Genomic DNA, 15,788 nt, shown 5'->3' on the forward strand with positions numbered 1-15,788 from the left:
CTTTATGTCAACTCTCAAAAAATTACTCTAAGCTTATGAAATCATATAAGTGTTAGGGAAGGCAGGAATGTATTTTCCAAATTATTAGAAATATTATGGACTCTTCTCAAAGAGTGGTGTAGTTTTGAGAAACATCAGATACATTTGTCTCAGTATCTTTGACTTGTACGGAAATCCCAGAGTTTGCTTAGCTTTGTCCATCTATAAGGACAGATCAAATACATTGGGGGCACAAGGGACAGGGGAACAAACTTTTGCTTCACATGTTTCTTGAGAAAAAAACTCATACTCTTTTCTAATGTCATCTTTGAGCTCAATATCCTCTAAAAACTTGTTAGCAACCATTTCCAAAGCATCTGTAGGCCAGGTTTGGAACCAATCAATGGTGCAGCAGTTTATCAGTGAAGGGAACATCCTTAATCGATTCCGAAATGCATCTCCAATAGGACTCATGGCTGCAGAAATAAAAACATGATCGTTACCTAACTTTCTTTGCAGTTAGGAAGCAGAGAAACAAATAAACCTAAATAAAAACATTCTAAGAAACAACGCATTGTATACAGACCTAAGACAATATGCAAATTTTTCTTCACCCTTTCAATAAAGAAATTATACATAGCAAGGGGTGTGGCTTCAATTTTCCTGTTCTCCATCCTTGCTGCACCTTGCATTTTCTCAACAATTTCAGCTTTCTCATCCGCTGGAAAGATATTGGGCACATCCCCAGTATTTAAAAGCATGTTGATATCTTCTACAAACGATTCATCCTTTATTTGATTATCGCAGAACAAAAAGGACACATTGTTGTTCCCAACACCTGCTTTCAACATCACTTGTTTAATATCATCTTTCCATTCACTGATGCCATAGGACTTGGTGATTTCTATCTGGAAGAGCTCAAAGGAATTCATGAAGGTGGCGAGCTTGGTCGCGCTTTGCCGGCCGCTGCCGCCGACGCCCACCAACAGCAGGTGTCCATTATCCTGTTTCAGTACCCTGCATATCCTGGAGATGTGCTCAATGGCAAACTGGAACATGACCAGGGACATGGGGGCCTTGCTGATATTGTTGTATTCCTCAAGGTAGTATTCCATCACGCTTGTCAGCTGCTTTAGGTCTGTGATTTCATCATAAATTCTGACAGAACTGCTCGGCTTTAAATAGTCTCCAAAGAACAGGGCACGAATATTATCATCAGTGACTTTTCCAGTAGGTGAGAGATGACTCAGTACCTAGCAAAAATACAAGAATCAACAGATAATTCTAGCTATTAGAGAATTATTTTATTTAAAGTCGTAATAATCCTTATCTACATAGCATTAATATTGCAGAAAGCACTGCTTTCCATGTTCTAGTTATAACCTTGGTCTGGAAAATAATACTGTAGGTTGAGGGGCGGGTTTCCATATATGCATACTCACAGAGAGGTACTGCTGTCAAATATAGGATAGTTCTAAAAAGGCTTCTCAGAAAGGTACCCACTACACCCATTGGATCATCCAAATAATTATCCTGGGTAAAAGCACAGAAAAATGCTGTGCAAGACATTTATTCAATTCCAGTTCATCCTCTGTACCAACACAGAATCCTTCAGAAGTTATGAGTCATTCTCATATGAATACTCGATACTGAACAGAAGATTGTCCATACTTTTTAAATTCACTGATCAAAATATTGCAAAATGCCTCCAATACTGATTTAATCTCAATGTTTAAGTATTTCTGAAAATGCATCAGTATCATCTTGGTCCCAGTACATTACCCAAAAATACCTTATTAAAATTCTGCTTGAAGCTATTTAATGTTGTCTCTTGTACCATCTGAAAGAAAACATTCTTGTCATCGTCGTCAACCAAGCGATCATAGAAAACTCTGTAAACCTCATGAACCCAAAGTCTGATCAGTTTATCTCCATCCTGAAAATGAAAATACAAAAGAATGGGTAAATATTGCTCAGGCAGGATTTGTTCAAAGAGAAAAGGTTAGAAATGTCCATCTGGACCTTGCTATACCTTGTACTGAACTCAGTGGGAATCTTTCAATCCCAAGCTATTCAGCACATGGCCCAGCATCTGCTAACTTAACTGGATTCCTCACCTAGTTACCATCTTGTCCTTCCTGCCAACACAAACTGGGACTCTCATGTCAAAACATTTTTTCTCTACTACATCAAATCAAATTGTATTAACAAAATGACAGCTCTCTCCCTCAGAGACAAACAGGAAATACATAACAAGGAATTCAGGGTCTATTCTGACCTTAAATTCTGTAAATCTATTGAAATCATTGTTCAGGTATTACAAAAATAAACTTTTTCTCTGCTCTCTCTTACATCAACATAATGAAACTACAACTTACTTGCAAATGAGTGTGTGGACAGAGCAGAACTCCTTTAATAACCCTGGAAAAATCCCGGAGATTAAAGACATAGTGGGATTTTGAAGGAGTTGGGAGAAAATTATCAACTGCCAATTTATAAAGCACCGACGTCGCTTGGACCATCATCTTACCCAGCCTTAGGAAGAAAAAGAAATACAAGTTTAACTTCTGCAGATAAAGCACAGGGAAAAGACAAAGGTGCTACAGTAAATAGATCCCATTACCTTAGAAATGAAGCATCAAAGCCACTGCCAAAGTGCCAGTCAGTAACTGCAGTAAAAATCTTGGTTAAAATGTCATCATTGAAAGCACAGATAGAGACAATATTCAAGTGCCGTGTGAAGCGTCCTAGAACACACACAGAAGGATGCAGAGAGATTTAAGTGGTCATATATTTTTCCACTTTTCACCTTTCTTCTTCTAGGTTTGCCTGTCATTAAAAAACGTTTGAATCTGGCACCAGCTTCATGATTTTGTTTCTGGCAAATTTTTGCCCTAGCAGTGAAGCAAAATAAACTGGACTACATTTTCTATAAGTATTTAACTTAAAACAACTGTTTTGAATATGCAAAACATGAATCATCATTACAAGGCTATTACCCAATTTAAAATTCCAGCTCACATCAGCCTTTTGATTATGATATGACACAGTAAAACCTTTACAAAGTCAAGCATCTTGTTATTGGCTTTCACCTAAAAAGAACTGGTCTACACATGAGTAAATTTTAGAAATTGAGCTGTATCAGAAGACTTATTTTCATAAAGCCTCCTCAGAACACACACAGTTATATCTGTATCATGGTTTTTATAAGAAGCAAAGCAGCATGAAGTGCCTTATAACAATCCAGCTGTGTAGAGCCTATAATAATGTAGCTGTAGCTACATTAGTGCTTTTATTTACATAATGTTTTCATTAGAAAGTATAACCTCCCTTGTGGTGCTGTGACAGGAATCATGGACTTGCAGGTAACATTTCTGTAAATAAATGCAGGCAGCCTACCTTAGCAGCAGGAGATACAACTTCAGAAGAGACTTGCCAGAGACATGGCAAGCAGATGTATTCCCTCCCTTTTCCAATAACAGAAACCAGAAACAATCTATTCCCTCCCTTTTCCAAATAACAAAAACCAGAAACAATCTCCATTGCTAATTTTAGAATAACTTCTGTCATTCACAGTTTAATCAACTCTAAAAATTGTTTCTAATGGTGATTCATCTCCCTCTGGTAGAGTTACAGATTTGAACTTGAACATAACAGACCTGTACTTGGAATGACCCACTCAGTGAATGCACCTGTAGATCCACCAGTCATAGATAAATGTCAGATTTGCCATCAGCAAACCTGAACCCACCCCTTAATTTCAATCAGCTAGATAACCACCTGCCATAGTCATGTATTTCCTACCTGTAATGTCATTCCTGCCTCCCCCAGGGGGACCCATAGCTGTGACAAGCAGGACATCTATGATACTGAGGTGGGATGAATCCTTCCTGTCGTACCAGTGCCCGTGATCAATCCATTGCCTGAGAAGCTCAATAGCTGGCTGGGCTCCATACACTTCCTTTTCAGGCATGTTTAGGTCATCTATGGAGAGCACAGACATTGAATAAAAAAACCTCAGTGTCTGGGAATTCAGTTTTCTTCTAAGAGGAAAAATAACTGAACTAGAGGTAGAAAAAGGTTGTGTGTTGTTATTCCTGCTACCCACTGAACAAACCAAAATCAAATACCACTACACCTCACAGGCATAATTAGGGTGATGGCTTAACTTAGTGTGGCTGGTGACTTAAACCTCTCAGCAAGGGCAGTGCTAATCCTTTGGTGATTCCTCTGGGTCCCTTCCAGCTCAGGTGATTCCAGGATTCTCTGGATGCCTGAAAAAAGCACTGAGGCAATCCAAATTTGCTAGTCTTGGTGAACCACTTCCTTTGCCTAAAACCAGAACAAGAATTATTTTTAAAAAATGAAATAAATATGTCTTACCCACAAAAATTATAGCTTCTTTCCCTGTTGGAGGTCCAAACAATCCTTTTCTTCTTCTGTCCAGCTTGGACATAATAATATCCTGGGTCTGGTTAGCAGATGTTCTTGCAGAGAAGTTGATGAAACTCGGGATGTATTTTTCCTTTGGAAGTTTCAGTAGAAAGTTGTTAGTTATAGCTGTTTTTCCAGTGCCAGTGGGACCCACAAAAAGCAAAGGGACATTATGCTCCACGTATGTTTGAAGAAAAAACATTTGTCTGGCAGTTTCCATTGTTGGAATGATCAGCTCAGATACCTGTTACGCAGGAAAGTAAAATAAAACATGAAAATCAAACATCTAATACCTTAATCAACATGACTATTTGCAAGCAACTACAGGAACCCTGTAATACATATGCATTTTAGAAAGTTCTATTGTCTGAAAACCTAAGCTACAACAAGGTTCTAGTAAATACTATGGCCCTACCTCTTGTTCAAGGCTTATACAGTCAATAGCACAACCAGTATTACCTACACTATGGTTCACAGACATTATAAAAAGCCTGGAGAACTACAGAGTTAAATATGGCCTAGGTTTGTTCCCCTACTGTGCAAGGGGAAAGGAACACTGGTATGGAAATCCTTTTCTGCCCCTCATTTTTTACTTATAATTAGCAGCTGTGGATTTGATATCAAGAAAAGATTTTTGGCAGCAGAATGAAATGCCATCTTACATGTCTCATGTACTTAATAGACAAGACAACGGCAACCACAGTGGAATGAAAAGTTGAACAAGCTTAAGTTATCTTGAAATTTGATCTGCAGATCTCTGCTGTGCTTATCTTCCATTCAGTTCACAGCTGCCATCAAAATCTGAGGGCCTCTATTTGGAAATGGAGGGGATCCAGGACTCTCAGTACTGTTCCCCACATCCTAAAGTCTCTTTGCTTGCTTTCTCTGAATAATTCATAGTACAATATCATGAGATCAACCACTGAAAACAGAAATGAAGGAATGCAAATTCAGGCTTTGGCTCTTTCCCACCATGATTCCCCCAATATCAGATGCTGTCAGAGAACAAAGCAGAACCCAAATCTTAACCACCAGGCAATCTCAGGGCTCCATGTGCACCTGCAGTGCTGAACTTCCAGTCTTAGTGGTACCAGAACTGTGAAAAACATGAAAGGGAGCTCACAGAGACTTTGGAAATGTTGCAAAGCAATCATCAAACAGCCTAATATAATTATTCATACCTCTAAGTTATTTAGTCAAATAATTATTTTGCATAATAAAGATACCAATGTGCACCTTAGCCCCTGGGGCAATAACTTGCTCTTCCTTTGTGATGTAGTCTGTCCACATGGCCCACTGCCCATGGCCACGCTTGTTAAAATAGAAGTCAAAAACACTCCCTGTTAATTGAAAAACACAATATAGGAAAACCCACTGATTAAATTATAAAAATAAACTTCATTAATTTTAGTGTGAGATTTCCAAAACTATGAGGGAATGGAAGGCTTTCTAGTACACAAGATACACCCCCACCCCCCAAGTCTCACCCCGCCAGTGCCATTATTATCACCAAATGATTTTAGGTCAGATTCAGCCACAGTGTTTGAGTGTAACTGGAGGCATATGCTACTCCAGGTTAAAAGAGCCAGGGAAGGGCACCCAACTGTGCAGCCCAAGGCCTGGCAGATGGTGGCTCTGCTGCAGACTTAACATCTGCCAGGCACACCAAGTGCCAAGCTTTCTTACTGCTTTATAAAAGGCCAGGCAAGCACAGTTATGAAGAAGCACCTTTTTCTGGGAAGATATTGCTTTTGTTAATCTTCACATTTTTAGGGCGTGGGTTTTGCTCGTTCATTCCATTGAGCAAGTTGCGATAAAACGAATCAAATTTTCTTCTGCTGTCTGCATCGATGATCCCTCCAATTGTCCACACCAAAGCAAAAAGGAAAAGGCCCTGCAGCCATGAGGTGATCTGCTGAGCAGACATGGTTTCACTGTCGTCTTCATCACATTCCTTAATTTCATCTAAAACACATATTTTGAATTTTAGTTAAAAGCCAGTAATAATCAGAAATCCAATTCAAAATACATTTTTGCAGAAGTATCCTGAGACAAAAGTAGAGCACTGTCTGCAGTGGAATGAAGACAATCTACAAATGGAGGATCTCGTCTGTGTAATATACTGTTTACAAATAAAAATGAAATTAGAAGAAAAATAGTCCTAACTCTTTTTTTCAGATGGCAGCAAACAGCAAGCAAAACGTAGAACATACTTGCAAAATCATGTTTAGTTTTGTAATGACACCAGTTTCCAAATGTCAAAGCTCTGTACGCAAAGAACTTTTAATAATACTGATCAGTGAGATCACAGACAGTCTTATATGAACTCAACAGTAAGGAATTCCTTTGGTATTTCCTTGCATCTTATAAGCTGCATTTTGTCCTGGGACATGGCAGGAAAAAAAAGAAAAATTGAAATAAAAACCAGGCAGCTTAGGGTACTTACCAAGGAGAGAAGAATAGAGTTTCATCAAGCTGTTACTCAGGTGAAGAGAGGACGTTTTTACCATGAATTTGCAATGACGGTCAATAAAATCTAAACAAGGCTCAACTAGCCACATAAACAAGTCATCGACCTACCAGGAGAAAAGGAAACAGCTGTGTGACAATGCAGGACTTGCCACATTCCCCACTGTCCCTCAATTCACCCTCAGTCAAACATAAGGCATCAGAAATTGTCCAGGTTGGCAAAGAGATCAGGAAAGGGCTTGTGTGAGGCAGTACTGAAATGTTCACAACATCACACCATCACTGTCTGATGGTAAAAACAAGATGTTTGTAACACAGAGAAGTTTTCAGCAGGAATTCTGTTACCCAGTTACTAATCCAGACAGCAGAGCAAAGCTCAGCCTAGAGAGACTCCTGTTTTGCTTAGGCAACAACAAAAATATTCCAACAGAAACAAAGGGATGACACCCTCCCTTAAAGAGGAGGTCCTACAGAGGACCCAGCACAGATACTGTGCCACAGCAGAAATTCCAGCATGGTGGGGCTCACTGGGGCCTGCAGGAGTGCTACAGCATGTGAGTAAATACTGACCATGGCTGGTGGTATCTGCTCTGTGAACTCAAACTGGAAAACAGGACAGAAATCATGATCTAACCTTTTCCCAGGGACTAGTACTGAAGGAGATGCACTAAAGGGTCAGGCTATCTGTTGGTTAAGGAATAATGACTTTATTCTGATGAACTAAGAAAATTATAAATAAACACAGCACAAAGAGCTCTCCTTCATTTAAGCAATGAAGTCAAAAAGGCTTTGAAGACTAAACTGTTAATGGTAATAATAATGAAGTTTTGATTCTGCATGCCTGCCTTCAAGTGGGCAAACTGTGAATGTCACCTTATAGTTAATCTTCTAATTAGACCTGCGCAAAAAATGAAGTCTCGCACCAGCTGTCGGTGTTCTTCCTGCAGGTTTGGAGGCAGAGTTTTCATGTAGGAATCCTTCAGCGGCTTCCAACCCAACTGTTGTGGGTCCATATAGATCATACCACACCTGGGAAGAACAAACACCTGTGGTAGAGGAATACATGTGCAAGATGGGACAGTTGAACCTTGAATGCTCTCACATTACCTGCTGACAGTTGCTGGAGATGCCTGCTCCAAGTCTGCTGGCTCAAAGATTAAACTCATTTTTGAGCTCATCTGAATTATTTCACCACTCATTAAGCATAACTGGAAGAAGAGCATCACATAAACATGGTCTAGTCATATCAGTGCTGATCACATTGTCTGTCATAAAACCACTGGACATTCCACTTAGTGTCACTCCTCATTCATTCATTTGTATCCTTACAATACATGATATTTTATGACCTTGTCTCAACTTTTCCATGTCTTACTGAAAGGCTTGCAGAGACACAGAGACCAATGCTCTAACTTTAAATAACTCTGCAAGAAAAAGCAGTTATGACCTGCAGCTTTTTTTAAATTTATTCTCGAGGTAATTTAAGCAAGTTCGGTTTTCAGTCACAGAGCTGAGTCCATGTATTTCAGTTTCCTAAAAGGGTCGATAAAAAAGCCTCAATGATCAACCTCATTTCAATAAAGAAGGAGAATGACAAGGCTTCTAGGGAGAAGTAATGGATTAATATTATCTAATATCATCTAAACCCACTCACACAACTGGGGAAATTAAGCAGTGCTTTTAGGCACATTAGCCTTTCCTGAATTTCACACCTCCTTTGACTAATGCAGTAACAATATTGCTACTACTAAAATTAAATATGTTTATTCAAGGATGAGGGCAGGGGCAAAAATTAGGCTACCTTTTTATTATCATCCAGCACAGTGTTCATGTTCTCTATCCAAACTGCATCCACAGGGCCATCAAAAATAATCCACTTGCGATCTTCTGTGGTAGAAGATGCTTGTTCTCTGAAGGCCTTTGCAAGAACTCCATCTGACCACTCATGACTTACAGGATCAAAACTGCCATACAACTGCCCCATAGTAATGGCTTTGGGATTAATAACTTTGTACTCAACAGCAAACTCATCCATGGTGTTTGCTGTGTAAAAAGACAAATACATGAGCTTGAGAATGTGATAGTTAGTTTTATTCAATAGCTGAACAAGATGATTCCTGAGGATCTTAGTCCAGTTGCTCAAAGCAAAGAACCCAGATTTGTGGCACCTAGGTAGCAGTAAACAGGAAATTCCCTTACTTGTACAAGGCAAGGAAGAAGTCTGCTGTAAAATAACACATGAAAAAAAAGCAGAGCAGCATAGATTTCATATATTTATGGGAGCTACTTACAATATCCTACCAGAGCTAATTTTTTCAAGAGTATTATGCACAAATAAAATGCCAAAAAATAAAACATAAACACATTAGTATAGGTTACTGTTCCAGTAGACGTAGAGAAAAATACTATCACACAAATATACCAGACAAAAATAGTTCAATTAATAGAAATTCTGCAGTCAAGAAGGAAGAGTATAGGACAATTAACAACCTGGGCATATCTCAGCAAAGCAAAAATAACAGTCATAGAATTGACTTCATTGAATGAGAAGCTTGTGGCTGGACAATGTTACCTGCACACAAATCAGCCAGGGCTCCAGCCAGCACTTTGTATGAACTGGTTTTCCCACTCATAGGATCTCCAACAATCATGAAACCATGACGCACCAGCATCATTTCGTACACCTGCCAGGGACAGGAGAGCCACTCCTTAGCATGGCACAAAAGAAGTGTTACATGTTATGGGAATGAAAATAGAATTCTCCCTCCTGCATTCAGATGTGGCATAACCAGATCTCTGTGCTCTGCTGGCTGACCAGACTTAATCCAAATCAGAGTGTAGTCATGCTTCTATGGCAATTCTCACTGAAACAATTTAAGAAGTTGTTTTCCCCAGGCATCCTCCCTTTCCTTTCACCTTGCTAAATGTCATCTCTCAACTGCAACAGCAGCACTGTACAGGGTGTGAGAGCACTCATCAGACACTGTAGATCACAGCTCTGAACTGAAATCAGTGGTTACCAATGAAGCTGACAAAGAGGGGCTGAAACTACAGCTCTGAGCATCTGACACATGGTCAGTCCCATAAAGACTGAGTTTGGACTGCAAGAGCAGTAACTTCTTCAGTCACCCCACAAGATCCTGTCAAAGCTCAAGTCAAAGTGAAACCACCATCAAGCAGACCTGTAATAACCCCTAAGAAGATTTTCTTTTAATCATGTTAAGGCTGATATTTCCTATTTTAACTTCCTAACCAGTTAACACTACCCTTGTTTAAATCAAAGATACAGCATGGTTTAGAAAGCAGCATAGGGCAAGTCTGAACATAAGCCATGAAGTATGAACTGCTGTTGGAGAGGCCACTGATGACCCAGGCAAAGGCCACACATTTTTACCCTTGCCATTACCCTGTCACTAGGCTGCACAAGAAAAAAGGTAAGTATTGTTTAAAAGGTCCCCAATACTAGTAAATGGGAGGCAGTGGGAACACAGGGCTGGAAGTGAAACATAAGCAAGGTCACCTCTTTCAAGACTTGTCAAGGAGACTGTACAGAACTGGGAACAGAGCCTGACTCCCAGTCCAGCATTCTGTTCACTAGGCTACACTGTCTCAGTTAGTAACAGATTCACTTTAATTTCCTATCCTGAAGGACAAGCCCTACAATGTGGCTGCACATATTAGCTCCTTCACAGACTGAATTACAAAATCACTCTAACCAAAGCAGGCTTTTATTCCATGATTTGTACTCTGTAAAAATACCCCATTTGTAATATTCCATTAATTGGTAAGGAAACTATTAGGTATTCATCATGACACAGACAGTGAATGGAGAGTGTTTCTGGTCTCATGCTTTTCTTCCCCAGAAGTATGTGAAAATAAACCTGAATAATTTTTCCAATGAACCATGGCACTGGTTGAAGATTCAATTTTTCAATATTTTCAGTTAGTGCCTTGATAAATATGTCATAGTCTGGTGTAGGAAGAACCACTCCAGGAAACAGGTCAGATATGATACCCTGTTAAGGAAAGACAGAATTGAACACTATTTAAACACAGGTTACAGAAAGAGAAAATTCCCAAGTAAAACAATATTCATACCGATAACAGGAGCTTAAAACCAAATGTCCTCAGCTGGACAAAACTAACTTCCAGGCAAACTGCAGCCATGGAAGTATTCTGTACACATCGAACAGAAACCTGTGCCTGCAGTTTTCATGAACACCTTGCTATTGCTTTGCAAATTTGCTCCCATCAGGATTACACAAAATGATGTGAAAGTAGTTGAAAGAATTTCAGTGATTAAATAGAATGGTATGTGTTCCAAAACTTCAGAGCAGTGACTCTGGCTGTGCTTCTACCCTAGCTTTTAGTCCTCAATACTGAGTGCTTTGTATCTTAATTTATTTGCTACTAAAGCAGCATGCAAACAGAAACATCATCATTTTTACTCTGAACTCAAATTTCTAAATGACCTTAACTTAATTATCCACATCTCTTTTGGAGCACAAAGCCATAAAACAAACTTCAAAGAATGATTTCTGTGAATGAAACAGCCCAAGATGATTTTTAACAAGATATCATCTGAAACATTTTATAGAATAACTTTAAAGGAACCACTGAAAGTTTGTTTTTCAAAATAATCCTAACAGAACCAAAGAGTTCCTCCAGATCAGTGGACTGAAATAACTCTATACTAATATGGCATCACCTAGATCAAACTGTTCCAAATTAAGATAATGACCTGTTTGTCTGAGTTCTTATAACCTAAGACACACTGGCCTGATACCTTACCTGAAACAATGGCACATCCTGGGACAAGAACTTGGCCAAATTAACATCCATCAAAGCCCGAAGCAACAACACACTTTCATTTTCAGTTGGGTACTTCAGTTTTAGGTTCCCTGCTGCTGTCAGGACAGATTTCACTGCACGCATCCCATAATCATAGTGGTGTTGGGATGACAACTGCTCCGAGCACAAACGGTAAGTGGCAACAATTTTCTGGGCAAGACTGTGGATAATAAAATATTACATGTAGAGTGAAAATGTCTCACCATGCAAGGAAAATAATTCACCTTCCTATACACACAAAGTATCTGCAGTGATTCTAAGACACAGCAGCTGACAAGATGGCCCAAGACACCTGGGAAGCAAGACTGTGGATTGCTACAGGACATGTGAATCATCTAGGAATTCTGTATGATATTTTGATAAATTTTCCAAATGATTCTGTGTAGAAGTGCACATCTGGGAATATGAGGTGGAGAATGAGAATTGACAAGAAAGCAGGAGATTAAAAAGTACTTTCTAGAGAAACAAAACATGAACAGCCTTCCATGTAAGCCTCAAACACACATATATGCCTATAGAGGAATGAGGTATTATCAGACCCAACTAAGGTAGAAAATTCAGCATGTCTTACCTCTTAGAGTCCAGAAATCCCATTGAATAAAGTGAAATTTCCCCAATCAAGGCATAATCTGGGACCATCATGGCAACTGTTCGGAACAGTGCCTGTGAGGAAAAAAGTAAGATGCCAACTTTTGACTGTGGAATACTGTAATAAATTTTGCCTGTTTTGTAAGAATAGCATCTCTCCATAAATTCATGAATGCAAAGAATTCATGAATCATCTGAAATCTACCAGACTGCTTTAGAATTCTATTCTATTCTGATCTTATCGAGAGGTTCAAGAAGTCTGTGCTAAGCACTGCAGTAACAAATGCTTAGAAAGAGTCAATTCTAAAGAACTAAATAGAGGAAAAGGGAGGTGGCATTCATCTCACTTTCCTAACAGACAATCCAGCACATGGTGTGGTTAATGCTTTGTAAAAGATCATGCAAAGAATTGTGGCAATGTCAGAAAAAGAACCAGGACCATACCAGTCTCTCCATAGTGTCTCAGCAACTCACAAAGTTATAATAAATCTAAATTGGGATTTGGATCACCAAACCACTGTAAACCCAGAGAATTTCCCATTAGGGAGAGCACAGTTAAAGCTGTAAACTGGTATCAATATGATCAGTCTGAGACCTTTCTTCTGTGCATTTTCACCTGCTTGGTGAAAAGCATAGCAGGATACACCTGAATAGGTTATCAGTTGTGTTAGTTTTGGCTGGGGTAGAGTAAAATTGTTTCACAGTAGCTGGCCTGAGGCTGTGTTTTGGATTTGTGCTGAAAACAGAGTTGATTATTCAGGGATGCTTTAGTTATTGCAGAGCAGAGCTCACAGAGAGTCAATGCCTTTCCTGCTCCTCACCCCACACACCTGCCAGGAGAATGGGTGCACAAGGAGCTGAGAGGGGACACAGCCAGGACAGCTGAGCCAAGGGATATTCCAGAGCACATGGGGTCATGCTCAGCAGAAGTAGCAAGGGAGAGGATGTTCATTTTCTTCCTTAAGCTAAGCAACCATTAGACATCAGTTTATTATTCAACTGATGACTTTTTTATTATTATAGACAAGAAGTCACAAATTCAGTTTAATTTCTACAAGAAAACAGGATTTCAGATTACCTTCAGATTATCAGGCAACTCTGCCCGTCCAGCATAGCCAGGATTCATGGTAATAAACACAGCACATGTGGGGTTAAGAGAGATTTCTGTCCCTTCAAAGATGAATTTTTTGAGTTTGCGAATTATAGCTTGCTGGATGCTAAGTATTTGCTGGGCAACTACAGATAATACTTCAACCTAATGCAGACAGAACAGATTGGAAAACATAAGACACTTGAAGAAGCAATATAACATGATTTTGTTTACATATTTTGATGGCTTTATTTGCATTCCTCCAGGGAAAATCGCCCAGAGCCTATGTATTAGCTGTCTGTCGAAGGGATCCTCTGAAAGTTGGTGCCACTATTCTCTACTCGACTGAGACTGATCAACAGAGGCTTCTAAAAGCCTCCTCGGGGAAATACAGTGTGCCTGAATGCAGACATCTAAGTTAGCTGGACAGGAACTCCCTCTGGAGGCCTCTAAAAGCACTTTCCCTTCAACTCAGACCAGAAAAACTGATTCACTCAATGCCCAAAATTGAGGGTAAATAATAGCTAAGGCTTGCTGATTGTTTGAAAGTATCAAGGTAACAGAATATTGGAAAAGAAATGCTAATGCTTGAATTCATTAGAAAACAAGCTGCAGCTGAAAACCAGAAAAATTAAGGAGTTTAAGATACTAATACATACAAAATAGAATTTGATGAAATTTCCACATTTACTAGTATATACTTAAATGGAATTTCATCAATGAATGATAAAACTTATCCAAAGTCATCAGTGACCAAATTAAACAAAACCAAAAAGACCAGAGTAAGATCAAGGGTTGAATTAGATGTGTCAGTTTCCACATCTTGATAATCAGGTCACTCAGTTGGTGACACTCAGCTCTAGTCATTACAAGAATCCCTCCACTGGGACTTGTCTGTCCTTTGCTGAACATAGACAAATGCAACTCCACACCTGTAGCTTGATTTCTCAAGGAAAAGACAAGAACATTTCTTTCCCAACAAATGAGTGGCACATACAAAAGAAAGAACTGTAAAGGAACTTTTTTTTTTCAGCTAAATTGACCCAGAACACAACACCACTGCAACACAGCACATGTGCTTCTAGAGCAAGCAGCAGAGTGCTTATTTCTGCGTCACTAATTATCAAAACAAAGAGGCCTTACCACAAGTAAAAGCAGAAAATTGGCAATAATGCTGTCATGTCTAAATCTAAAACTTCTTGTGTCTTAAACTGAAGCTTTCTTATTTTATTTGAGTTAAAACATTACCTCAATTCTATTGAACTCATCAAAGCAGGCCCACGCCCCAGCCTGTGCCAGCCCCTTAAAGAACTTGCCCATTGCCTTGTAATCGAGGCCATCGGAGCAGTTGAAGACAACACACTACAACAAAAACACAGAGAACATTTCTCAGTATTACCACAAAGTCCTCTATAAAATTCTTTGAGCTTGTTATCAACTATTCCCATGAATAAAGAACAGAATCACAGAATCATTAGGCTGGGAAGGACCTTTAAGAAGTTTGAATCCAGCTGTAAATGAATAGCTACAAAATAAGATGCACTTGCTTAAGAATGGCATTTTAATATCTACATATCCAAACAGAAACAGTAGAAAGCAAAAAAAGGGAGTTTTGGTACCTGCTTAGCTATAGCTTTTGCTAGATCTTTTGTTGTTTCTGTTTTGCCAGTTCCAGCAGGCCCTTCTGGAGCACCACCAAGACTTAATTTCAAGGCACCCATTAATGTCCTACAATATCAAGAACACAGGCATTAGAAATAGCAATCTTTAACATCAGATTATTTCTGAATGGATCGACATGTACTTTCCTATACAGGCTTTCCTGAAAACAATTCACTTGTTTCTCTACTGACTTCACAGCTTGCCCTAAAAAGCCAGTATTGTCTCATAAGTGATTCCTAATTGTGGAAGGTCACGTTTGGCCACTTGGCCTAAAAGGAATGTCAAGGCTCTTATTACATGCATCCTCCTTGTATACCCTCAATTACACAAGCAAATGAACAGTGCCATGAGCAAAATGGTAGAGCCTGCAAAAGCACACATTTCCCTCAAGCGGCACTTGAACTGGCAAGAGCATGAAGCTGGCTTTATAAATTCAGCCAATCTTTAGAAATGGATGAGGAAGCATAAAGGTTGTTACAAAACCTGGGAATCACATTGCTTTTCAAGGGAACATACTACTAAAATGAGATCCCTGTTAATACTGGAATGATCTAATTATTTTACAAAACCATAATTCAAAGGCTTTGACTCGTGTCTTGAGGGCTCACCAGAAGTGAAATATGAAATGTCTTTGAATATTTTAACCTTGAAGACTGAAGTATTTCCATTACAGCTTTTTGCAAGCCAGTGGAGGAACAGGAAGCTAACTGCATTC

At 39.2% G+C, this 15,788-nt stretch overlaps 1 protein-coding gene across 1 annotated transcript in view; it reads right to left on the bottom strand.

The window, feature by feature from the left end:
- Positions 1-15,788, bottom strand: part of DNAH3 (dynein axonemal heavy chain 3) — a 59,355-nt gene that overhangs the window by 20,678 nt on the left and 22,889 nt on the right. Inside the window, exons 29-48 of the mRNA XM_018915945.3 lie at positions 15,031-15,139; positions 14,660-14,773; positions 13,400-13,576; positions 12,305-12,396; positions 11,674-11,893; positions 10,764-10,898; positions 9,455-9,566; positions 8,684-8,925; positions 7,990-8,090; positions 7,806-7,911; positions 6,860-6,989; positions 6,142-6,378; positions 5,650-5,753; positions 4,363-4,657; positions 3,784-3,963; positions 2,603-2,726; positions 2,358-2,514; positions 1,772-1,915; positions 566-1,232; positions 290-455 (exon numbers count right to left, since the gene is read on the bottom strand). Coding sequence (XP_018771490.1) covers positions 290-455; positions 566-1,232; positions 1,772-1,915; positions 2,358-2,514; positions 2,603-2,726; positions 3,784-3,963; positions 4,363-4,657; positions 5,650-5,753; positions 6,142-6,378; positions 6,860-6,989; positions 7,806-7,911; positions 7,990-8,090; positions 8,684-8,925; positions 9,455-9,566; positions 10,764-10,898; positions 11,674-11,893; positions 12,305-12,396; positions 13,400-13,576; positions 14,660-14,773; positions 15,031-15,139 — 3,612 coding nt within the window. The remainder of the gene's footprint in view (positions 1-289; positions 456-565; positions 1,233-1,771; positions 1,916-2,357; positions 2,515-2,602; positions 2,727-3,783; positions 3,964-4,362; positions 4,658-5,649; positions 5,754-6,141; positions 6,379-6,859; positions 6,990-7,805; positions 7,912-7,989; positions 8,091-8,683; positions 8,926-9,454; positions 9,567-10,763; positions 10,899-11,673; positions 11,894-12,304; positions 12,397-13,399; positions 13,577-14,659; positions 14,774-15,030; positions 15,140-15,788) is intronic.

This window comes from Serinus canaria, chromosome 14 (genome assembly GCF_022539315.1).
Source record: "Serinus canaria isolate serCan28SL12 chromosome 14, serCan2020, whole genome shotgun sequence".
Classification (NCBI taxonomy): Eukaryota; Metazoa; Chordata; class Aves; order Passeriformes; family Fringillidae; genus Serinus; species Serinus canaria.